The sequence below is a fragment of the Fusarium verticillioides genome, chromosome 2 (assembly GCF_000149555.1).
Source record: "Fusarium verticillioides 7600 chromosome 2, whole genome shotgun sequence".
Lineage (NCBI taxonomy): Eukaryota > Fungi > Ascomycota > Sordariomycetes > Hypocreales > Nectriaceae > Fusarium > Fusarium verticillioides.
Window position 1 is genome coordinate 221,950 of NC_031676.1, and position 24,258 is coordinate 246,207.

At 48.7% G+C, this 24,258-nt stretch overlaps 7 protein-coding genes, 1 non-coding gene and 1 pseudogene across 9 annotated transcripts; 5 read left to right on the plus strand and 4 right to left on the minus strand.

The window, feature by feature from the left end:
* Window positions 1–1,679: 1,679 nt before the first annotated feature.
* On the plus strand, window positions 1,680–2,915 carry FVEG_15753 (hypothetical protein; the record flags this gene model as incomplete). Its single annotated transcript, XM_018904947.1, has 1 exon — window positions 1,680–2,915. One exon carries the CDS (start codon window positions 1,680–1,682, stop codon window positions 2,913–2,915), a length of 1,236 nt encoding a protein of 411 aa, XP_018751108.1.
* Window positions 2,916–2,981: 66 nt separating this feature from the next.
* Window positions 2,982–3,090, plus strand: FVEG_15754 (annotated as a pseudogene). The gene has a single exon. The product of its transcript is annotated as a tRNA-OTHER (tRNA).
* Window positions 3,091–3,673: 583 nt separating this feature from the next.
* Window positions 3,674–4,398, plus strand: FVEG_05880 (hypothetical protein; the record flags this gene model as incomplete). Its single annotated transcript, XM_018894110.1, has 2 exons — window positions 3,674–4,048; window positions 4,096–4,398. 2 exons carry the CDS (start codon window positions 3,674–3,676, stop codon window positions 4,396–4,398), a joined length of 678 nt encoding a protein of 225 aa, XP_018751109.1.
* A 1,275-nt stretch (window positions 4,399–5,673) lies between these two features.
* On the minus strand, window positions 5,674–10,749 carry FVEG_15755 (hypothetical protein; the record flags this gene model as incomplete). Its single annotated transcript, XM_018904948.1, has 7 exons — window positions 5,674–6,052; window positions 6,107–6,388; window positions 6,445–7,375; window positions 7,427–8,062; window positions 8,113–9,695; window positions 9,762–10,566; window positions 10,658–10,749. 7 exons carry the CDS (start codon window positions 10,747–10,749, stop codon window positions 5,879–5,881), a joined length of 4,503 nt encoding a protein of 1,500 aa, XP_018751110.1. The 3' UTR covers window positions 5,674–5,878.
* An 807-nt stretch (window positions 10,750–11,556) lies between these two features.
* Window positions 11,557–11,628, plus strand: FVEG_15756. The gene has a single exon. It is a non-coding gene; the product is annotated as a tRNA-Pro (tRNA).
* A 776-nt stretch (window positions 11,629–12,404) lies between these two features.
* Window positions 12,405–14,413, minus strand: FVEG_05882 (hypothetical protein; the record flags this gene model as incomplete). The annotated part of the gene is made up of 2 exons (XM_018894111.1): window positions 12,405–13,858; window positions 13,900–14,413. 2 exons carry the CDS (start codon window positions 14,411–14,413, stop codon window positions 12,405–12,407), a joined length of 1,968 nt encoding a protein of 655 aa, XP_018751111.1.
* A 1,138-nt stretch (window positions 14,414–15,551) lies between these two features.
* Window positions 15,552–16,930, minus strand: FVEG_05883 (hypothetical protein; the record flags this gene model as incomplete). Its single annotated transcript, XM_018894112.1, has 3 exons — window positions 15,552–16,562; window positions 16,607–16,787; window positions 16,834–16,930. The coding sequence occupies 3 exons, from the start codon at window positions 16,928–16,930 to the stop codon at window positions 15,635–15,637; spliced, it is 1,206 nt and encodes a 401-aa protein (XP_018751112.1). The 3' UTR covers window positions 15,552–15,634.
* Window positions 16,931–17,113: 183 nt separating this feature from the next.
* FVEG_05884 (NADH dehydrogenase (ubiquinone) 1 beta subcomplex 8) lies at window positions 17,114–18,232 on the minus strand. Its single transcript, XM_018894113.1, has 4 exons — window positions 18,077–18,232; window positions 17,847–18,023; window positions 17,488–17,799; window positions 17,114–17,442 (listed from the first exon to the last, which is right to left on the minus strand). Exons 2-4 carry the CDS (start codon window positions 18,021–18,023, stop codon window positions 17,413–17,415), a joined length of 519 nt encoding a protein of 172 aa, XP_018751113.1. The 5' UTR covers window positions 18,077–18,232; the 3' UTR covers window positions 17,114–17,412.
* On the plus strand, window positions 18,229–23,756 carry FVEG_05885 (adenosinetriphosphatase). The gene is made up of 2 exons (XM_018894114.1): window positions 18,229–18,354; window positions 18,418–23,756. The coding sequence occupies exon 2, from the start codon at window positions 18,466–18,468 to the stop codon at window positions 23,500–23,502; it is 5,037 nt and encodes a 1,678-aa protein (XP_018751114.1). The 5' UTR covers window positions 18,229–18,354; window positions 18,418–18,465; the 3' UTR covers window positions 23,503–23,756.
* The last annotated feature ends 502 nt before the right edge of the window (window positions 23,757–24,258 follow it).

Sequence of the window (24,258 nt, forward strand, 5' to 3'; positions counted from 1 at the left end):
CGGGACAATTGAATCGTGTTCAGTAAGCATTGCTGTTATTAGCCTTGAATCTGTATTTAGTCTATCAGTCTACCTCAGCTCAGACTAGTGTTTATCTTGAGATCTTAACCTTGACAAGTTTGCCGTTGTTGGGAATATGAGTTCTTCGTAAACTGTTAACTCTATTATGTCATGTCGGGCATCATATCAGGCCTAGCACAGTCAAGATGGATTGCTACGGGTTATCAGCCGTCCATTCCCTCAACTGCATTATGATAACTTTACTTATACCGCGCGGTCCGTATATAGAGCTCGGGAATTACACTAGACATGTCCAAACTCTATACCTCCTCTCATAGTGCGCTAGGCCTAGAAAGGCTCTGCCGCCGACACTCGAAGCTTTGTGAGATCTACAACGCTAATGCATACTATACATATTTAGGTTTCTTCGTATTACAGTATGGAGCTACTAAGGTGAGAGACGTTCCAAGTTTATGTATTATTTATCGTTCCTTTGGATGAAAAGCTAGCCGTTTCCTCCAGGATAATTGGTCATGAGAACGACGCGTAGTCTTGTGATAGCACTTAATCTATGTGGTTATGCGGGCTAAAGCGAACAAGGCACTAATAATCTGCAGTAGTCATCAGTGACTTGTAGACTTGGTGAAAAGTGCGATGCATAGGTACGAGGCAAACAAGTATCCCTCCTGTTATGCAAAGTTGAAGAAGAGGAACCGCTGCAACCGATGATCAGGATGGTTACACGAAGTGTAGATTACTGGATGCTGGAACGTTACTTTTGACATTCCTCACTATAAGAATATTAGCTCGAGAATTTGATCCTTGTGACTGACGTCAGCCGCAGCTTGTGAAACAAGTCGTGGACTTGCGTCCCAAGGGAGTCTCGACATACGGTGAGCATGCCTTGTTAGCTCTTTGTCGGAAGCTAGCTATGTATAAGGAGAGTTAAGGCATGGTTACCCTTCTGAACCTATCAGGCTATTTGCCTGAGAAATCTGGACGGGGCCCACGCTGTTGAGGAAGTTTACCTAAGAGACACCGGGCGTCGTGTATAAGGAAAATGCTACTTAAAGTAGAGTTGGATATTACTCTTGGTTTACTTTCTGTCCCCTATATCGATCTACACATAAAAGCTCTCACAATTTGCTCGAGTGTGCTTTGTTTGACAGGAGGCCGCAGAAATGGAGACTTTCAGGTCATTTCCAGAATATACGATTACTTCACCATTGCCCAACAACCTAGTCGACTCGTTGCGGCACCAGCCCAGATTGATCGTGCTCTACAGGTACGCTTTGTCGGCTCAAGACCTGTCTACATCGGGCTAACGACAGATGTTGTGGCTCAGCCCGTGAGTGCAGAACTACCCCAGACTTTTTATTTATCACCTACGGGCTGCTTCATAGCTATGTTGGTTGCACAACATGGCTGGGTCCACTTGACGAAGGTCGAGGCAACCAACGACAGCGCCGGAGTAACCGCCCAGGGTCCTACCTCCACTAACTTAGCAAACTTAATTATCACAAGGTGCCTTACAAAGCCTAAGGTACTTTCTAAACCCTGCACCAACATCTTCTGGCGTCCCCTCCCTTCCTCATTTTCCCTACCTCTTTTCAGTTCCCATTAACCGCATAACTCGGCAAGCTATTCCCTTGGCCGCCATTGCCATCTAAAGAGACGAAATGGAAAGACCAAGCAGTTCATGGCAGGGTTTTGACAATCTGAAACCGGATTCGGAGAAATACAAGAGAATCCAGCTCCTATTCTCTTCAGCAAACTTTGGATATCTGGAGACTTGCGCGATAGCGTCGCGGAAGAAACACCAGCCAAGCTTGTCTCTAAATGTTTCCTGCAGCATCGATCTGAAGCGTCTCGCATCCGGGTTCAACAATGTTGTGCTGGAAATTGTATTTTCGGACAATGTGTTCTGGGTAGCTCGAATTCCTCATCAAACACTCAACGAAAACGACAAAACATCATTGCTCAGTGAGATTGCCACAATGAGGATAATCCGACAGCACACTACCATCCCTATTCCTCAAGTGTTCGACTTTGAAATGTCTACAAACCAACCCTTTGATTACCCATACATGTTCATGGAACATCGTGGTCACTCCCTTCCGAATGGCCTGGCGAAAGCCGTACCTCGCGAACATCGTCCCAAAGTAGCGAAGCAGCTCGCAAACGTCTTTACAGAGCTTCAAAACCTAACCTTCAGCCGCATTGGGCGCCTCTTGTGTGGAGATGGAGCTGATCAGCCTGTGCAAGTCGTAGCTATGGATTGGCATGCTTCTCCGGGACCTCTGGACACGTCGTTTGAATATTTCTACAACCAGAGACAAGCCGAAAACCGGGAGTCGATGGACTTGCATCCAGACGACCCAGACTGGTTGACAGCATGCTGGGTGCTGAAGTCAGGTCTTACCCACATGATCATTGAGGATAGGGTCCGAGGCCCATTTCCTCTATGCCATCTCGATCTACACTATGGCAATATGCTGTTTGACAAGGAGTACAATCTGACTGGAATCATTGATTGGAGTAGTGCGCAAGCTGCTCCTCTCGAGCAGTTGTCTGTGTGTCCAGAATTCGCCACCTTTCCAGGGATGACAGATGAGGAGAATCAACCCATGATCGACTTTAAAAATCTTGTTGTGCAATCTATAAGGGAGAAAGAGCAAGAGCAAGAAAGAAAGCCACCTCTTGATGACCCAGATCTGGACATTGCAGGGCAGTCAAATCTTACGCTCCTTTCCACCTACATGGCTTCCAAAAGTGCAGAGATTACCTATCGTCAGTACATGTCTTCACCCAGAGGTGCCCTCTTTGCTGGGAAGATGGTTGCAGGGCTTATATATGGAAAGAGCGTCACTTGGGAGCAGTTGAAAGAGGTTTATGGAACTATGTCGCTTCTCTAATCATGAGTAGCCCTCGTTCATCCTATATTAACCAAGAATACATATCTCATAATCAATAATCAGAAATCCCCTCTGGTGTAATGGTCGCACATTTCGCGTTTTCACCCTCAAGGGACTTCTCCGGGAGTCACCTCCTTAATGCGAAAAGTTCTCGGTTCGAATTCGGGGAGTGGAAGAGTTGAATTTTTGCCGGTTTTCCCTCTTTCTTATACCAACCATACGATGCTGGTCCCAATACTGGTGTAGAACGGCTTGATGGCGGGAGTTACTAACTCTATCAGTAAGATCATGATCTCTATAAAGATAAATCACTCTTACTGCATTTCAGTTATTGATACAGAAGCTCTGTTGCATGCGCTATCATCCCAGCTGTCCTTACCACTAAACGGAAGCAATCAACCACAGAGAAGAACCTCATATAAACATAAACATGACGACTAGAGAGTCATTGAAATCATGGGCTACTAAGCCGATTACCAGTCAGATTTGGGAAGACTCTTACCCATTGGAGGCCATGCATTGCAAGGGGAGACCCAAGCTGTGTGTTTGTTTATTGCACTGCAGGGGGCCGACAAACGCTGCACCCAGCCGTATTCAAATGGCCGGCGTCCCCACCGCCTTGCCATAATTCTTCCTAGTTCCCTCTTCCCCATCTCCCACTTCTGCTCTCACAACTCCTCCAGATCTTTTTGCGCCATCACAAGTCTGCTCAAAGATCTTGACGAGTGACAACAAGCCATCCCTGACTACCAGGCACCATGGCTTCCAACAGCACCCAACTCGCGAATCTGCAAGACAAAAAGCACTTCCCCGGATTCGAAGACCTCGCCTGGGACAATCAACTCGACGAGGACTACTACCGCCAGCGGGACAACGGTTTCTGGGAGCCTCGCAAGCACTGGGTCTTCATCGGCGAGATTGTCGAGGTTGATATCTGGCTTCGCGTTAAGCTCACCGTCAGGGACCGAGACGGGCTGGAGATTCCGATCGCTATCTACACGGAAGCCCGAGGTGTTGAGCTCGGCCCCTCGAACCTTCAGGTCGGAAACACTGTCGTGATCTTCTATGCTGTCAAACATCTCTTCGTGGACATGACCATCGGCATCCGACATGAGGACCTCCAGTACCTCAAGGTTTGTATTCTCCCTCTCAAGCTCTTCCCGTGCTAATTCCTTTTCAGATCTTTCCTATCTCCCTCGACAACATGATGCAGCTCGGCGACAAAATTCAAACTCACGCTACACTCACCAACGGGATGAGATCCTGCCACGGATGCAACAACAAGTCGGCCAAGCTGATGAAGTGTGCCAAGTGCGGTTTCTTTTGGTACTGCAGCCAAAATTGTCAACTCCGCGGGTGGAAGGAAAACGACCACAAGGAGGACTGCAAGATTCTTCGGGATGGCAACTTCAAGGGGCTGTTCTCTATCAAGTGGGATGAATTTCACAACCACATCTCCTTTCCGCTGCGTGGTGTAGAGTGATGGAACTCGAGTAGACTCTTTTGTTGCAGACTTTTACAGGGAATTTGTTCTCGTGGTTGCATTGGAGAATAAGAGGTCTTGCAAGTTGTGTTGGCTTTGGCAGACTTGATAAACCATTGCTCAGAATGAACATCTACAGCTTGCAATGGTATTAAATGGAGTAAACGGTGCAGTGTGTTGATATATGGACTCAGGATTGGTGACAATATTGTTTTGAGGTGCATCTAGTCTCAGCCTCATTGCGTACACATACAGGTACCCAACTTACTCCAGTTGATTCACGAAACATGGTCATCCCAGAGCCCATCGTCCAGATAATTATCAAGCTGACTACTTCGGAAACCTGTCTATTATGGGCTGGCCACTTGTTCCAGCTCTTATACCATCGCTGCGAGCGTTACCCTGAGCTTTTACCTAGCTTCGATGGTAACGTCTGACGATAAGAAAGTTGCCAATAATTGGTCAAGCTCGACGGCATTAGAAACTTACGCTATTGAAGGTTTTTGCTGCAGCCTATGACACCTTTCCGCGTCAATGCTATAGGTATGTCAACAAATGAATGGTAAGCCTGCGTTGCATGTCCCTGTACTCATAAAGGTTGTGGTGTCACCCAAAGTAGCAGCAGGCTCGACATGAGGTGAGATCCGGACGAGCTTTCGACGTATCAATACAGGAAGAGCAAGATGAGTAAGGTAAGGTAGTATTCGAGCATCCCTCCAGACCGGCGGCGGAAAGGACTTATTTATTGGTGTCCTTTACCTCTGCGCCCCGGAGGCTGAAGCCTCTTTTAAAACCCTAACCTTACGCCAGTATTACCTCAAAACGGCACCAACAAATTCGCTCTGCTGCACCAAGTCTTGGCCTGGTCGTGGGACTTGCATCCCGCCCATCATCAACACATCTCCCATCTGTGCAGCAAACCCAAGTGTCTCGAGGCTTTGCATTTCGCCCTCGAGACGCCTCCGGTAAACAACAGTAGGAAAAACTGCGGGCCAGTAGCCAAATTCCTGCACTGCGGCAAATACTCGAAGACCTGTACCCATGAGCCAACCTGCGTACGAACGCTTCCCGGGAGGAGTGAAGGAGGGTAAGCCTACTTCTTGGCAATCTGGTTACACGTGCACACTGTAATGTCGACGAGTCCTTCGGGAACACGGAATCAATGATGTTGAAGTCGAAATGTTAGAAGCTTGTGTTTCATGGTTTGGAGTTCGAATCGTGGGAGGACTTTGTGGAGAAGGGGCATGTCCCGCAGCTCTATAGTAACACAAGGTGGCTGGTTTCGCTTTGTTTCCGTGTGGCATCGTCTAGAGTGAACAGCAGTGGAAAAAATCACTAATTCACTGTTACGTGTTGTCGCTCTGATTGTTGCAGCTGCATTACTGCCTTTGCCCAAGAAACCCAATACACTCCCCTAATCAGTGCTTGATCAATCGTACAGCCCAAACTCCTGGCGCTAAAGCTCGGTCGTTATTTGATCTCACATCAACCCATAGACTTTATATCCTTCGCTCGACCTAAATTCGAGAGCCCCCGTCAAGTAGAGACTCCAAGGATTGACAAATAATCGAAAATCCGGGCCCCCTTCTGCTTCCATCTGGAAAACCCGAATGAGGATGTAAACGTTGGCTAAGTCCCCTTCGTACTGGCGCATCTGCTAAGTCGTTAGCACAAAGATACATGCCATATGAATCACGGTATCTCACACCTTGTCGAGTTGATTCTGGGACACAAAGCATGGCTCGCTGCACGGGCCTAGTGTCGCCTTGACCTCAAGATGAAACGTTGTGTCATGGGACCAGCCGGCGACTACGTCTACGCCAGCTTCTTGTAACAATATCTTCATCTGACCAAAGCGATCCTGGTATGTAAAGTCGGAAAAGTCCTTTTCGCGCTCAGTGAATCGAGGGTGCCCAGCCTCGACTCGCAACTTGCTCGTCCAATTCTCATATGTCCAGTCCTTGATATGAGGTTGAATCATACGATAGACCTACAGAAATATCTATCAGTGAATAACAGTCTGATTGTTACTTAGGGTTAACTCACGAAACTCTCCCCGAGGAACCCAATCTCCCTATATCTGTTAGATGGAACTCCCAAGGCTCTAGGAGAATTTTCGTGTCTAGGGCTATTTGAACCGAGAATATTCTGGTAGGATGCAGGCACTAGGGGTGAATATAGAGGCAAAGAAAGATCGCTCCCGGATGTGATTTCTGCTGCTTGTGTTGGAACATGCTGATCTAGTACGCCACGTAACTGAGTAGTACTTCTCGGAGTTCTCGCAACTGGGGTCTCGTCTGCATGAAATACGGTTGGTCTTTGGATGGTTCCTTGGCTTGTCGGATTGTTAGAGGTGATCACTTCATGCTCTGGGACAAGTCGAGGCGAGCTTGCTGGAGTGATGAAATTCGTATCATTGCCACATGGTGATGATGATATTCTAAGATTCCCGAATTCTCTTGCGAGATCGATAAGCTGGCTTTCGCTGCCGCTCTCCGTCATTTCCTCTCTGTCAGAATCGCTAACCGAGTAAGCTGTGGCTGGATGTATAATCGTTGCCACTTTATCTTCGCCGTCACTTTCTTGGTCCTCATGGTCGTTTTGTTGATTACCAGTATCTCCATTGCCCGGGCTATCAGGAACTTCGATATTACACATCTCCAGGATTCCAGAGAGTTGGGCAAAAGGTTCTGTCAGGAAAAGTGTGAACAGCTTGGCTTCCTCCGCATCAACTTCAAATATACCATCGTTACCAATAAAATGCTCAAGCAATACGAGATCGTCTCTGCACTTCTCGGTCATGGCGATATCTTCGCGGATGTATATGTTTGTGACCCCTTCATCATCATTTTTGATGGAGATCAACTTGTCTTCGCTTATTTCAACGTCTCCTAACCGGCTTTTGGTAAGAATTGATGATACTGACCACGTTTGCACCATGATATCCTCGAAGAGTGTTGGCTGATCGAATGCCATTCTAGAAATCATATGTGAGCAAAAATAAATCGCGTGATGTAGTCATACATACGCAAGATAGTCGAGGCGTATCATTAAATCTCCTTCTCGGCGCAAGTCACGAATGCATGTGCCTTTCAATTCAGTTGATTGCCCAACTGCACAAGAAAGAAACATTTGCTTGCAGTCCAGATTCTCAAAGAGCTCATGCAAAGTCTTGACGTCCTTGACGCGCATGCTAAGCATAGCGACCCTGCATCGAAAAGCTTGCTCCAGATGAACTTCATCTGGAACGTACCAATTACCCTCACATATAGACTGTCGTGTGATCCTCGGGTGTTCGTCACTGCTTCCCCCTTCAACCACAATCGGAAATACCGCGGCTTGTCGGATTCTTCGAACCTGATCCTTGCTCAGCTCTTCATGGTCAACAACGTATTCCTTCAGCAGGAAGAACAGCTCGCTGAAACGCTGGACAACCAGATCGCCCTCATCTGAGACAGAACACAGTTCCTCAACGATATCTTCAGTGCTGGCTTGCCTCACACCCAGAATGGATATGAATAACTGTCTGCATGTGGGATAGCGATTTCTGAGTCTTGTGACCTGCTTCAGAGCACCTGGGGCATCCCAGACGCAGGAGAGATGGTCTAGCCATCTTGGCTCGGGTTTTTGAACAAGCACAAGGGGCTGTTCCCGGAAAACTGTGCTGCTGTGAGTTAGCATTGACTTTCAGGTTGCTTTGTTTATTCTACTCACCTTATCTGCTTCCACTCGGATTGCATGCTTGCGTTCAGTTTTTCGTATATCTTTCTGACTGCATCCTTGTCTACCTCATCTGTTTGCAGCTGTGCAAGCTTCTGGAGCTCTCGCAGAGTTGCTGCCGTATTACAGGTGGTTAAGACGCCCAGAATTGACAGAAACTCCCAGTTGCACTCAGGATCCGGGAGGCTCACAAAATCGAGATGCGGACATTTTTGCTTCAGCTCTGGAGTGAGGATAGCTAGGCGACCTAGGGGTCTACAACGGCCGTCAGAGCCAGGCACTTGAAGTTCCGCTGCAGCCTTGATAATGATGGGGGATAGCATGCCTTTTCTGTCCCACTGTAGCCTTATGGCTTGTAGTAAATCCATCACGTCGTGGCTGCGAAGGAAGTGCCACTCGGCACTTAGTTCGTTGTTATGCAAAAGTGTTGGGACTGTAGAAAATTCTCTGTATCTGGATCCAAGGAGCCACCGTCGAAATAACTCTGCCTCCTGTCGTGGTCTATCTTTGCAGAGCTCAACTTCATACTTACTCGAGAGCACCATGAGTGGACTTGACGCGTTATACTGATATTTTGCTATCAAACCTGGCTTGACATCGGGATCGACCAAGTATAGATGGCGTTTTCTAGTTCGCACGGTTTTCCCGCCCTCTATAGCTACAAAGTGAATGTTGGGAACTTCGTAGTTGGTACACGACTGATGATCGAAAAGATAAAGAGCGTCCGTGACAAGATCCATTTCTGTGCGGCAGGGCCCCGGGGGTAGATCATGGTGAAGTTTGATAATCAATCCGCAAACTTGAGCCGGGCTGTATTCTCGAATTCCCAAGAAACTTAGAAATCTTCGTCGTTCTGAGTCTTGAGATACAGAGTTATCTACGAGAGAGAGCTCGATGCCAGTGGGTACATGCTCTTGGGTATGCGTAGAAGTAAAAAAGACGCGATCCTGGCGCGCCCTGACCCATGAGCCATCCCGAAGAGGCACAATTGGTAAATCTCGGAGCTTCTCTCGTAGCTTTTGTTGGTCGCAGAAGATTGAACTGACTTTTTGGTGCCACTTGACTGATTGAGCTTTTAGGCCGTCAACTCCAACTTCATTAATCCATTGGGAAAGTTCTCGCCATAGATCATTGTTATTAAGAGTTTTGACCCCAATTAAGGAAAGTTCTGACTTCACGCTATCATACTCAAATGACAAGTGCGAGCGTGAAAGTGACGGGAGGTCGAAAACCGTTCCATTTTCAAATCTATACCTTTCAGGAACGTAGTAGAGATCCGTAGGCATTCGTAGAGTGCCTCCCGCTCGCGATCTCAGTAATGGTGTATCACGCAGGGCATTCATCATGTTTTCATGTAGGCCATACCAAAAACCCGAGGTTCCATGATAACGAGGGAGGTATTTCGGCCACTTGTAGCACAGTCCCTCCCCATCCCGGGTGGGGGATAGTGAAACAAGACGGTGGATTGCGTCCACGAAAGCAGTCTGGATTTCATCCCTGAGAGACCAGTTCCAAAGGCTCGATTCATTGAGGCCCTCTCGATTGGCTACAAGTATAAAATCCGCATGGATAAGAAACTAAAACGAGGAGTGTTAACTGATTGTCTGCGTACGTAGAGCTTGCTTAAACTAAAGATCACTTACGCGGAATCCAAAATCGTCAACTGGGAGAAAAGCAAACACCTTTTGAGTGTTGGCTACGGGATTAGCTTCACTGTCGACTATAAACGCTAGTACGACCTCAGAAGAAACCACGCCTTCTCTCTGGGGTTCTGGGGGTAGCTTCTCGACAACATGTCGGTGTACGATTAATTCTTTTGATGTAATATCGTCGCTTTGAACAGATATCTCCACAGCTTCTCCTTTATATCTTGCGTCGAATTTCGTGGTCTTACGTCGATAAACCTTGTTCGAGCCGTAAGTCGATATATGAACCTGGTGCAGATTACGTAGAAAGAGCAGCAGGTCTGGCTCGATACTGTTTAGTTCCTTCTTAATAATATCGTAGTCACGTTGACTTTTCAACTCCAGCAGGAACTGCGTATGATCAACCACGCGATCTGCGGTAGGAAATTGTGAGGTAATGGGAAGAATCATTCCGATGCGAGTATTGCGGTCAAACTTGAATTCATAAAGCCCACTTGCGACGTGGATCACATCAGCTACCTTGAACACGGACTTGAATCCGATGCCCTTTTCACCGATGTACGACTTTGAGTCGTGAATGCTGGTGGCTTTGGTGCTTTGGCCCACTCGTGTAAGAGCGTCAAGTTGCTTGAATGTGAAGCCAACTTCGTTACAGTCAGACCGGAAATATCCCTGACCTTCATTTTTATATAATGCCAGTCGCAGACTGGGCACAATTTCAGAACCATACTGGTTATCATCTGCATTCTGGATTAATTCGAGAATGAAATGGGTTGAAGCTTTGTATAGTTGATCTGAAACGCTATCGGTAAGTAGTCAGCACAAGACCACATACTCCTGGACAAGATACACGCATTTTAAGTGCCTGGTCCAGACTTTGTACCAGAACAGACTCCTCTTGTTGTCCTCTACCAACGCCCCTCTTTTGACGAAGAGTTTCCAAATGGGCATCCGCCTCGGCCTTGGTGGTTGCAATGGAACCCATCAAGTAAGTGGAATGAGGTAAAGAGCAAGTTGTGCAATGCGAATGCTGAATCAAGCAGGCCAACCCTTGAGTCTGTGTTGTGATACAGTTTAGTGAGGTTTTTACTGCGTCTATTCTTCCCCGCTCTATCTGAAGCAGGTCAACCTGGGCGCGCTTAGACTGACTTCAATGGGGGCTGACTGGCAGAATGATGACTAGGATTATATGCATGTTGGTTGTATCATTTATAAATGCGGGGACAGAGCATGAGATGAGGAATCCCCGCTTGCCACATGTACCGTTGGCTGTCGATAGACTCTGATTTACTGAGAAGCTATTATTTGTAGGCCTTACTCTAATATATCTCTGCGTCTGATGAGCGATGCTAAGGAATAAGTTGCCGTGCTATTTTAGCATGGTGGTTACTGACGGCCCCACTCGGTGTTGGTGATGCGGGGGAGCTCCGAGGGTCCGGAAAGCCTCATCTGACACAGAGCACAGCAAAGAGTGTGTGCTAGAAGAGCAACGTACATGCGTATAACAGGACAGAATGTGGCTGGTCACGTAAGACGTGCGTCTATTCCAATTCGCTATAGTGTTGCCAGCTTTCAGTTCCGTGAGGTTGATACAGCAATGAGATTGTCCTGTTAATGGCAGGAAGCGGTGACTTTGGCGATCACGGTAACGTGGAGTTACTGAGATGCTGGGAAACTGCTGACAGACCCTGAGGGTGGACGGTCAGACGGTGAAGGGAGCGGGAGACTCTCCCTCGCTTTAACATCACAATCATATTGTTCTTTTACGAATCATTTGTAATAACTACGATTCGGCTTCATGGTCTAGTGGTATGATTCGCGCTTTGGGTGCGCGAGGTCCCGGGTTCAATCCCCGGTGGAGCCCTAATGAATTCTTTTTGATGCTGGTGAGGCATTTTCGTGTTGTTTTGGTGAGGATCTGAGTTTTGATATCGCTCCACTTTTGCGTTGGCTCGCTTGTGCTTGCATCACATGATATCCCGCGGGAACTACAGCTCCCCGCAATTGTCGCGAGTTTTCATTGGCTCCACCCGCTTAAGCTTAAGAGCTTGCATTTTTGAAAATGGAAGGAAACAGCTTAATCGCGACAACATTTCTCAATTACTGGTGATACTGTGAAGTGAGTACTTATGAATTGAAATGAAAGGAACTGTGCATCTGATTTATTTTCCTATCTGTCAACGTGTATATGGATACTGTTCTTTATTATTTTTCTTCTCTCTTCCGTTGACTGTGAACTAAATCGAGCGGGAGAATGGAGGGTATTTCGTCTTGACGATGAGTGGTAAGTATAGCTGTGATAGCACTAATACAGCTCGAGAATAATGACTTGAACTAAGAAAATACAGTTTTGAACAAGGGAAAAGGATATAGAAGACTTGCGAGATGATACAAGTCCTGAGAATAAAGACTGGAAATATATCCAGGTGCAGGGTAATTCGAGATCTTAAGGTGTGCATTTCCGCGTAAACAAGACACAGCATGAATAACAGTCGTATTCAAATTAAGATCAAACAAATCATCATCATTCATAAGAACGCTCTGCTATCTCTACCATACCAGCCTCATTTTATTCTACCCGTCGCCTCTCTCAACTCCAACATCAACCATCACCATCACAAAGACACTACAGACCATTACCTAAGCCGCTCCCATCTCAATTTCATGACCCTTGACGCTCCTCCACTCCACCAACAACGCACCAATGATCGTCGCCGACGCGGTTCCAGCACCAACATAGAAACTCGTCGTCAACGCGTCGTTGTACGCGAGAATCACTCCATCAAGCCACTCCTCTCTAATCACACTGCGAATATTGGTCGCACCAGTCGCAATGACAGAGTACGGATCTAGACCGGGCACATGCTCATTGATCTTGTTGATGAGCGTGTTCGTGAAGACAGTGTTGCCAGCGGTGACGCAGAGCGCACCGCCGAGGGTTTGAGCAAAGACGATGAGGGCTGTGGCTGTGGGGACGTCGACCATTTCACAGACGACTTGGACGGCGATGAGGGATTGCTGGAGTCCAATACCTACGCCAATACCGGCGATGAGCTGGTAGCCTATCCATTTGGCTGTCGATGTTTCAACTTCAAATGTGGTGATGATGCCGAAGCCGATGGCCATGAGGACTGAGCCGGCGATCATGAAAGGCGTGTAGTAGCCCCAGGCAGTGACGGCAGCACCGGCGGCCATGGCGCAGAGAACAATACCGAGAAGCATCGGGAGGTTTCTCACGCCCGACATGATAGGGCTTTGTCCTTGTACAGCCTGGAACCAAATTGGCAGGAAGTACATGGCAGTGAGGAAACACGCGCCCGTATTGAATGAGAACCAGGCGCCAGCCCAGACGGTGCGCTTCTTGAAGATACGAGGAGGCACAGTGGCGTTTTCGTCCATCTTGTACTGCACGTAGACAAACAAGATGAGAAGAAAGGCAGCGAGCATGAAGAGAGATGTGATGACCGAGTCATCCCAGTCGTAGTCGACACCACCCCATTGCAGAGCAAGCAAGAGACACACGATGGCGGGCATGAAGATGGCAGTCCCGATGGGATCAAGCTGCCAGAAGCGAACGCGCCATGTCGTGGGCTCGATATCACGCTCGGGCTCGGGGAAGAAGAAGAGAATGACAACGACGGTGATGGCGCCGATGGGAAGGTTGATGTAGAAACACCAACGCCATGAAACCTTGTCTGTAAAGAGACCACCAAGCAGAGGCCCAGCAACGGAAGAAATACCCCACATACCACTGACAAGACCAGTATAGATAGGCCTCTTGTGAAGAGGCACCGAAAAGGCAAGGATGGTGAGCGCACCAGCAAATATGCCAGCGCCACCGACGCCGGCGATAGCTCGTCCCACGATGAGGGTGACACTGTCGGGCGCGACACCGCAGATGAGGCTACCGACCTCAAAGATAGCAATGGCTGACAGAAAGGTCCACTTGATGCTGCCGTAGGTATACAGCTTACCAAAGAACAGCTGCAGTGCGGCCGTTGTGAGCATGTATGCTGAGCCGTACCATCCCACGTCATTGAGACTCTCGAAAGCATCGGTGATCCTGGGAATTGCGGTTGCAATGATGGAGTTGTCTGATGTGTGAGCGGGGTCACTAATGGGATGATGAACTTACCTAGGGCCATGACAAAGACGGCGAGACAAAGAGCGAGGGTGATCAAGGCGAGCTTCACTCCAGTGGGATACTCTTGATCAGGTCCTGTGGGCTCAACACCGTCTACAGGAGGTGATGATCGAAGCTTCTCAGTACTCTCTGTTGGAGCAGCGGATCGAGGTCTAATCTCGTTATGGCGCACTGAGCCCATGACAGGATGAGGAAAGTCTCTACCATGATACTCTGGCATACTGTAGTCTGCTGGTAAAGATCGAACACTAAAGTTGCTTGGAGCAATTGACGAAGGTCGACTTATACCGTTGACATCCTTTTCTTTAGACCCCGAACCGTTGGGATGCGTTGCAAGCCACTCATCAGCATCTCGGGCAAGCTTGGCTGTCTCTGAGTCAAAGTTAAAGTAGCGAGAAGATTCCCTCAAAGATGAGTAAAGAGTTTCTTTTGGCAGACGTACACTCAGGTGCGAACGACTCGTCGCAGCCATCGAGTAGTCTGGGGCAGACATGATAGAAGCCATCTTGAAGAATTGCAACGAATGCCGTTGGAAGTGAACAGAACAACAACAGCTAAGCATGCGGAAAGACACGCCCTTTTAGCTTCATCAATCACCCACGAGAAGCCTGCAGAGCAATGTAACACGACGGAATCTTTTCAGGAAGTTCATGCTGAGTCGATGAACTTTTTGTCTCACCTCGGGAGCCAGAGGAAAACCACAGCAACAAGACTTGACAAAAGATCTTCACCTGCAGTTGTGGCCTGGCACAAGGTGTGGCATTCCGCCCATGCATATGGGGGCCTGCCATGACTTCAGCGGCCTTGACCAAGAGAAAGCGTGGAACGATAAGATCGTGTAGCGCATTTACTCCTCCAGGCCAGAAATTGCGACCTAGCGGAGGCCGGAAGCCGTGAGGTTTGAGGATGCTCGGATTGTCTATAAGCCTTGGATGACTGTCGGAGTTTCCGTTCAGCTTCAGCCGTGGGTAAGCCCGTATATCTTGAGATTAATGATAGTGGCCAATCTCATCTGATCTCGCTATAGACTTGAGGTGGATGCTTATGTGAACATTTGATCCTTTGGCGAACTCGCATAGATCGGCGTGAAAGCCACGAATCGTATCAGGCCGGCAGTGATCTCGTTATAGGTTGGGTGGAAATGGGCTACACGATATAAGAAGGGGCTTGAAGATGAGAAGTTGTGCGACCTAACCAAACCAATTCGATCATTAGAAGAGAACGAGATGGTCAGAACGGTCCCTACCTTTGATGTTTCGCAGCATGCGGACTTACAATAAACCCCGAGCCCGAATTATCCCAGCTTTGTAATGAATAACTTTGGACCGGAGGACGGAGGTCGAATGACCGACGTCGAATCTTTCACGTTGAGTGAGTCAACATGACGAGACCGGGTGTTACAAGTGTTGTACAAGGTGTTATAAGCTGCCAGTAGCCTGCCATTCATATTTCCGCAAAGCCGTTTCCATGCAAGGCATTAAGACGGAAGCCCGGAACCTTCGCGAAACTGATGAATCATCGCATGCTGTATTAACAACTGCCTGTCAAGGTCAAACTAAGCTTGTGCATCTAACTAGCTAGACAACAAAGTTGATATGTGATAAAACATGGATTGATGCTACATGTAGGACAAGAAAACAATGTCGGAAACAGTGAGATAACATACCCCTACCATGCCATGTGATGCGTTCCGTGATCGACTACGGGGAGACCGCCGCCCGTAAGATCAAATAATATCCGCGTTTATGAACTCGTAAGGGCTATCAAAGTGAGGGCTGATATTTTCATTTTCTTGGCTAAGTGTCTTTGCAGACTCTGGAGTGTTGGCTCGAGCTCTCTTTGTCGCCCTCTCAACAACATCCAAGTCGAAAGACTCCTGTGGACTGTTGCGTTTCGGCGCAAAGATAAGCCTGGCAGGATTTCTTGGGGTTCCTCGGCCGAATTCGGCCGACCCTTGAATCGTAGGACTATGTAGCTGAGGTTGCACAAATGACATCGGAGCACTGTTCGGCTGGGGGTACATCTGTTGCGATGCATTCTGGGTCTGATCCAATCTAAACGTGGCGTCGGTGAGAACTGGAGAAGTCGGCCATGCTCGTTCATGGTTCCTACGAGACTGCACCTCGGAAGCCAGCAGATAAGGTGATCCTTCTCTTCCTGGCGGGACGAGAACATAACTCCATGGTGACATTGGCCCGTTCACTGGAGTATTTAGACATCCAAAGGTAGGGTTACCAGAAAATGGCATTGTTCCAAGAGCGGCATCGTTGTTGATATGTTCTGGGGCTGGTTGTCCACGACGCGCAAAAATTGGACGCGAGCTGACATGGGAACTATGGGTAGAGGCAGGTGCAGAAGGTTGACGTTGACGATTCCACATGGCTGGGTTGGGCCAGGCTATCTGAAGGCTTTCTAGAATGTGCTGTGGTGCATGTTGAAAGGAAAACACGACTGCCTTGCCCTTGAACGAAACGCTCGACGAAGCACTGGGAAAGCTTTGGTTGATGAGGAGTTTGATACGGCCGAGGTTGTCGGCTGGGCTCCAGTGACGTTGATAGAGCAGTTCCTGTTGGAATATGGGGAACTTGAGGCTCTCGTGACCTTGTCTGTCTATGATCAACGGGAAGCGAACGCTGCCGGTAGCGGAGGTAGTTCTGCCAATATTAGTAAGATACCAGCAGACAAATGGGAAACATACGCAACAAGAGCTCCATCGATGAAGAGCCTGGCTTCAAGGACCGAATTGCTAATATTGAGGATATGATCACCGTTTAAATCCTTTAATGCTTTCCAAGAATGGATAGAAAGACGAAAGGGAACTCCTGCGGTGAGACCAGGGACAAAACAGGTGAGGGTTGGAAGAGCAGAGCCCATGGACTCTGCCATGATTAGCTTTGGTGTTAGGCACTCCAAACATCGACTTACCCGCATGTTGAACGACATGACATGCCACTTTGAATTCCCGAGAGGGGATACTAGAGCCCTCCTCGAAAAGAAGGACATCCCAATCCTCGTATCGCATCTTGATGGGATGGGAGATATGGGGGAGTAGAGTTGATGAATGAGAGTTGGAGGAGGAAATGTTATTGACGACATGATGGTTTGTCCTTGCTCTTGCCCGAGATATTATGCTATGTTTGTGGGAAGGTGACGAGCAGCCTGTTTGGCCGATTTTGGGGACTAAACGTGGTCCATAGGGCTGATTCCAGGGACCGTGGCAGGCTTCAGGAGCAAAGCCTCCAAGACACATTGGTGTAAGTTTGACTCGGTGTAAGCTGGACGTTTGTAACACTTTATGGGCAGACAGCAATTGGGAATCCAACTGTAATCGTTGATTGGCCTTGTTATACTTGTCCCCTGCCATAAACTACACCTTACAGTCAAGCCATTTGTTAGCCATATCATGTCAGTTCGCTTAACCATCAATTGCTGGTGCACAGTTCTAACATCCATTGAACTTAATCCATTGAACCATTCTTTCTTATGTACAAATGAGTATTTTTCTCAAGGTTCCTCATCACCCTCCATGCGAGCCTATAACCGTTAGCATACGAACATCCAATATCCCTGACCACTCACCCTTGTAGCTCCAGGGCCACCAAGCTCTCGTTCCAGACCACCCTCAAACTCTCGGGGATAAGCAGGTCGATCGGGATAGTTGAGGTAGACAACTCCGGTAACGCTCAGGAAAACGGCGATAAAGGTTCCGACCATGACGGCACCAGGACCAGCGGTAGTCCAGGTGTACTCCCAGGGAGAAAAGATTCCAAGAACATCGTTATCCTCGTGAATGGGTTCACCAAAGTTTCGTCGCTCCTGAGGATCCCACCAGCCCGCATGAGGGTCACGGAACTGTCGCTTGATTCGGGGAGGGTTGATGTAGCCGCCGTTCTGCGAGATTATCAGCTTCGCTCCTCCTCGTACCCATCATCACTGACCATTCCAGGGTCCTCGGCCTCGCTCAAGCTGGGAGGCTCGGGGTACTTCTGGTCAATGACCTTCTTGTCGGTATACTGATCGGGGAGGAAGGTTCTGCGTTGGATCGTGGGAAGTCGTCGAGCAGCTGTCATGGTGCTGCGCAGGGCCGAGGCCCGCACAATTCGTTGAGGGAGCATCTGGAAAGTTAGCGATCAATTGAGCATGTCCCCAAATCCACTTGGCAGCATACCTCGGCCGAGTGACAGTGTCGCGGCGACCAATTGCTCTGTGACGTGATGTGATGCTCGTTGAAGCTTTAGCCAATGGAGGCTGTGATGATTCTCAACCGAAAATTGGGCCTCAGGCATCAAAAAGCGCGTTCGGGCCATTTTCGGTTAGCTCATTTGGAGGTCCAGGGGCGTGCATCTTCGATTCTTCCCCAGCTCAAAAGTTTTGCTGACGACATTGGATTTTACCACTAAATTCCACACAGTTCGCCCGCAAGGCATCTGAACATGTGCAAAATTTGTATGAATATCCGCTGAAGCGCTACTATTCTGTAGACATTAATTTCGACCCCGCAAATGATAGCTTCGCAGAGAAAACGCCCCCTGCGTCCACTGTCTCCACGTTGCGACTATGCCCGAGACCGCGTCGCCCGCCAACGTGCTGCCCAAGTCGGACCCTGATGCCATCAAGGACGAGAACGCGCCCGAGGCGCATGTCAATGGGGATGACGCGTTGAACGGGATGACTAATGGCCACGATGAGACGAACGGCGATGCATCAGAATCACAGCCTAACGGTCATGTCCATGACGATGAACGACCTGCAAAAAGACGACGCACACGAGAATCGACACCTCCACGTACGCCAAAAAAGATAAAGCCCGAGTCGCCACCATGGAAGAAGATATCTGCAGACGGCCCAACGTCATACACGGAAAATGGACGTCGAAAATCGGGCCGCATCAATACACTCCCAGTCGAAACAAATACAAAAACTCGAAGCACGAGACGATCCGGCGCAAATTCCAATGCTTCCAAACCAAAGGCAGAAATTCAGTTGACTAATGGCAACTCAAGAAAGATGCCCAACGGTTCACACAAAGCTAGCCCCGCCACCAAAGCTCCCTCGAAGCAAACACCCGCGTCGACTCCAAAATCTTCAAAAAAGCCTACAGAAACCCGACCCTCCCGTTCCACCCGACGTCGAAGCCCTCTTCCAGAAGCCTCGACAAGATCGAGAAGATCCGCACGATTTAATGATGTTAAAGACGACATTCAAGAGCCGAAAAATGCTACCAATCGATCGCCCCGCATTAAGTTACGAGTCGGACGATCTGGTGATATTCCTCTAGTGCATCCCGATCAAGTCAGAAAGAAACCCAAGATTAGTACGAACTTTGAGGACTTTTGGGCTCGAGCTGGTGACATCCCTGTTGAGGACGGTGGACTCTTGGCATCTGAAGATGGCCCGCCTTATACAGATGAAATGGCTGCTAAGGACGCACGCACCATTCTTCGAATTGAACAAGAAGTTGAACCTGGTGGGCTCCTCTCTCAAGGGCGCTGCTCAGTATTTCTCCCGGAAGCAGAGGAAGAGCCGCCTAGGCAATGGGCTCGACAAGACCATATGGTGAAGGCTATGATGAACTTTCGAAAACTGATGCTGGCTGAGCAACAACGACATCGATTGACCGCGAAAAGGGTGGCCGAGGCCTGTCGAGACGAGTGGCTACGGCGCCAACCAAAGTCAGAAGAAGAGATCGAAGCGGAACAAAGGGCGATATGGATATCTCGATATCGTGTTGTGGTGAAGGCACTTTTCGGTACTTGGGAGAATGTTCGTGCTGAAGTCAATCGTCGACGGTTGGCCGAATGGGAACAAGAAGAGCAGAGGAGAGTCAAGGCAGCTTTGAATGAAGCTGTTAACCTTTCTGAACAGAAATTGCAAGCCCGGAGGGCAGGGTTGGATTCCGAGCAACTTTCTGAAGAGGAAGAGGATGGATTCGATGATCTTAGCGACGACATGAGCATGGACGACGACGACGATGACCTTGACTTGGCGTCGGGAGAAGACGGAGATAACGAAGACGATCCCGACAGCGATATAATGTCATCAGATGAGGAAGAGGGTGACGAAGAGGAGGATCTGAAGGATGTTGGTGATGAGAACTTGACACAGGAGCAGCTGCGCGAGAAGTATGCCCATATACCAGAACTCGAAAAGCCGGATGCAGAGACACCGATCACCGAACCAAGCCGCGATGACACTGATGCAGTTGACACTGCCCAAGCAACCGCGGAAGAAAATGCCGATACCAGCGACGAGTCTGTTGATATGGATGATGACATGGGGTCTACCGATATGGATAGTGATGAGGAGGGAGAGAACGAATCGGAAGAAGAGTCTGATGAAGATGCTGGAGGTGGTCTGCTGGGACTTCTTTTTGGCAAGTCGGAGCTGAAGAAGATGAACGATGAAGCTGCGACAGAGGAGCCAACTGAGAATGGGGATACTGAGATGGTTGACGCCGAAGAGTCAACGCCAAAGGTCAATGGCGAAGTTCAAGTTGAGGATGCTTCTGTTGAGAAGCCCGAAGCGACAGAAGTTGGAGGGGCTGCAGATGTTGAACAGAAAGCCTCAACACCGGCACCAGAACCCAATGTACCCGACGCGTCGACTGAGGATGTACCGGTCGATGTTGATATCATCACTGAGGCCCCCGCGGAGGCTTCCACACCACAAGACACTGAGGTTGTCATGACCGAACCTACCGAGGAACAAGAATACGCACCAACTCTACCCTTGAAAAACCACAGATCGGCATCAGAACAACCAACTAATCCTCCCAGTCGTGCACATAGTATGTCTCCCCCTCCTACATCAGAAACCAAGCCATCTGAGCTGGACACGGCTTCTTCTGGGGAGATGATGGTAGTAGACAAAACTGGACCAAGCCGATCTGCTTCACCAGAGGCATCATCAAATCACAAAATTGATGTACCTTTTCTTCTTAGAGGCACCCTACGAGAGTATCAGCGCGACGGACTGGACTGGCTGGCAGGTCTTTATGCCAACAGCACCAACGGTATTCTTGCCGATGAAATGGGTCTTGGCAAGACGATTCAGACTATCGCACTGCTTGCACATCTAGCATGTCAGCACGAGGTATGGGGACCGCATCTTGTTGTAGTCCCTACCAGTGTCATGCTCAATTGGGAAATGGAGTTCAAGAAATGGTGCCCTGGCTTTAAAATTCTGGCATACTACGGATCTCAAGAGGAACGAAAACGCAAGCGACAAGGCTGGAACAACGATGATGTGTGGAATGTTTGTATCACCTCATATCAGCTTGTTCTTCAGGATCAGCAAGTGTTCAAGCGACGTCGCTGGCACTACATGATCCTGGATGAAGCACACAACATCAAGAACTTCAAATCTCAAAGATGGCAGACTCTACTTGGCTTCAACACTCAAGCCAGGCTACTACTCACAGGCACACCTCTCCAAAATAACCTCACAGAACTTTGGTCGCTCCTCTTCTTCCTCATGCCGGCTGAGAATGGCGTTGGTGGTTTCGCCGACCTGCAAGAGTTTCACGATTGGTTCGCAAAGCCTGAATCGCAAATTCTTGAGAGTGGGAGAGAACAGATGGACGATGAGGCACGAGCTATTATCTCGAAGCTACACAAAGTTCTGCGACCATATCTACTACGACGATTGAAAGCCGACGTCGAGAAGCAAATGCCTGCCAAATATGAGCACGTTGAGTTTTGCCGACTCTCCAAGCGACAACGTGAGCTCTACGATGGATTCCTCTCACGGAATGACACCAAGGAAACACTCAACTCTGGCAACTATCTCTCCATCATCAATTGTCTCATGCAACTACGAAAGGTCTGCAATCACCCAGATCTCTTTGTTGACCGACCAATCATGACATCCTTCCGAATGAGCAAGTCTGTCGTTTCAGACTATGACTTTATCGAGCAAAGGGTACAGAAGCTACTTCTTGATCCCAAACCCATGAAAGATGTCAGCCTCGGCTTTCTCAACCTCATCCCTACTCAATCCGAATCCCTCTCCACGACACAAGCCGAGCGAATCTCACAACTTAGCTCTCATCGAATATTGATGGACCTTAAAGAGGCTCAAAGAACCCGTGCACACCAAGCAAACGACCACCTAGATCCTTCAACAGTCTCATCGAACATCGCATACTTGGAGAGTGGCGCAAGGTGGGGACGTTTTGAAGAGCTTCAACATTGCGTTTACCTCAATGCCTTACGCCGCCAGAAGAAGCCTATTTATGGCAAGAACTTGGTAGAGTTGTTAACTATTGGTACCGATAAGAGGCCATACAAGCCCCGCCCCAAAGTCCCTCGCATGGTAATGTCTTGGTTCGAAGAGGAATCGAGGCTCATTCAGTCCATGATACCGACCGTCAATCAGCGTGCCGACAGCTTCAAGACGACTATTGAGAAGTTCTCATGTGTTACACCGGCCGTTGTCACCAGAGACATGGATCAATTTGTCCTCGGTCGCAAAGGAATTGAAGCATTCACGGATGAAGACCTCAAACTCTCGAAACCTGTTCGATGGGCACCATTTCTACCTAAAGAAGCGCCGCCCGATCCTTGGCACGAAGGGCGCATGCGACTCAGTATTCAATTCCCCGACAAGCGTCTATTACAATACGACTGTGGAAAGCTCCAAGTTTTGGACAAGCTACTGCGCAAACTTCAGACTGGTGGTCATCGCGCTCTCATCTTCACACAGATGACCAAAGTCCTGGACATCCTCGAACAATTCTTGAACATTCACGGGCACAAATATCTCCGCCTGGATGGTGCTACCAAGGTGGAACAGCGACAAATTCTCACCGACCGATTCAACAATGACCCGCGAATTCTCTGCTTCATCCTGTCGACTCGATCGGGCGGTCTCGGCATCAACCTTACAGGTGCAGATACCGTCATCTTTTATGACCAAGACTGGAACCCAGCCATGGACAAGCAATGTCAAGATCGATGCCATCGTATTGGACAGACTCGCGATGTACACATCTACCGTCTAGTCAGTGAACACACAATTGAAGCCAACATTCTTCGTAAAGCTTCACAGAAGCAAATGCTGGATGATGTGGTCATTCAAGAAGGAGAGTTCACTACCGACTACTTCAACAAACTCTCTGTACGAGACGTCCTCAGCGACAAACTCGACACGAAGAGCGAAGGATTGGATGCTGCAGACGCCGCCCTGGATAGAGTCCTCGGCGGCCCTGACACCAGTTCTGACCAACGACGAGTCGGTCGGGCGCTCGAACAAGCAGAAGACAGAGAAGATGTTGCAGCTGCCCGTGTCGCAGAGAAGGAAATCCAAGCAGACGATGCTGACTTTACGGAAAAGCCCAGCAACAACGCTTCCGGCACATCAACAGCGCGACAAGGCACACCCGCTGGCAAGTCTGTTCTCGACGGCGCACTCGATGACCTCGACACACCTCAAGTGGAAGAAGAACCAGAGTACAACGCATGGGGCCACAAAATGCACACCATCGACGACCACATGCTCAGCACAATGGCAGAGCAACTCAAAGACACGAAACTCGAACTGCCCAAGGATAAAAAGAAAGGAAAGAAGAAGGGCAAGGACACACGCAAACGATAATAATAGTCAGCACTCACGAAAAAGAAGCATTCTTGTATACTAGTAACATCATCATCATCATCATTCGGGCGAAACAAAAAACGCCGCGGCGGCATGACAGAACATGGCAGTTTTTGCTTTGGATTGTAGAATTTGGATCATGGTTAGTGGCGGTAGAAGGCATTGGAGTTTGGGGAGAGCAGGGGGGCGCGTGGTATACTAGACTTGTAAAACTTTGATGAGAGAGAATGAACAAAACATAATTGCTGCTCTGACTTTGGGGTCTGTTTGCCAAGATGTGAGGATCAAACTGTTGCTTGAGTGATTTGCGACGGCCGCTAATTCCCAGAAGCAATGGATTCTAGCGATTGTTTTTGTTTTGGGCTGCCGTAGCAGGGCGGACTGAAGATGCTTCTCACCGCAGATTGGCATCAATTCTGAACCAGACATTTCCACTGCGCGACTGAGCTATTACTCACACTCTCGTCAGATGTGAGCAAAACAGGGCTGGGCACAGCCACGCCGGCTGCAGTAAAATCTTCAGCTTCTCATCCAGGCTGACAGTGGAGGTTATCCAGGTTCTGCAACAAGCGAATTTTCTCTAGAGGGGCTGCGGGGAGCTACCCCACCAAGTCCCAGCTCTGCAACCCCAAATGGTCTAGATTGGCCGACATGCAGTGAGCATATTGTAGGTAAAATATCAAGCTTTATCGTGACGGCTGATGGTCAGCTTACTTACATTGCCTAGGTGATAAATAATTGGGTCATCCGAGGGCC

Bases quoted from the DNA above. Each gene is read 5' to 3' on its own strand.
- FVEG_05884 (XM_018894113.1), bottom strand. From the start codon at position 18,023: ATGCTCCCTCAACGAATTGTGCGGGCCTCGGCCCTGCGCAGCACCATG. The intron at 17,800-17,846 runs GTCAGTGATGAT...ATAATCTCGCAG, and splicing joins AGGCCGAGGACCCTGGAATG to AACGGCGGCTACATCAACCC. The intron at 17,443-17,487 runs GTGAGTGGTCAG...TAACGGTTATAG, and splicing joins GTGGCCCTGGAGCTACAAGG to GCTCGCATGGAGGGTGATGA.
- FVEG_05885 (XM_018894114.1), top strand. From the start codon at position 18,466: ATGCCCGAGACCGCGTCGCCCGCCAACGTGCTGCCCAAGTCGGACCCT.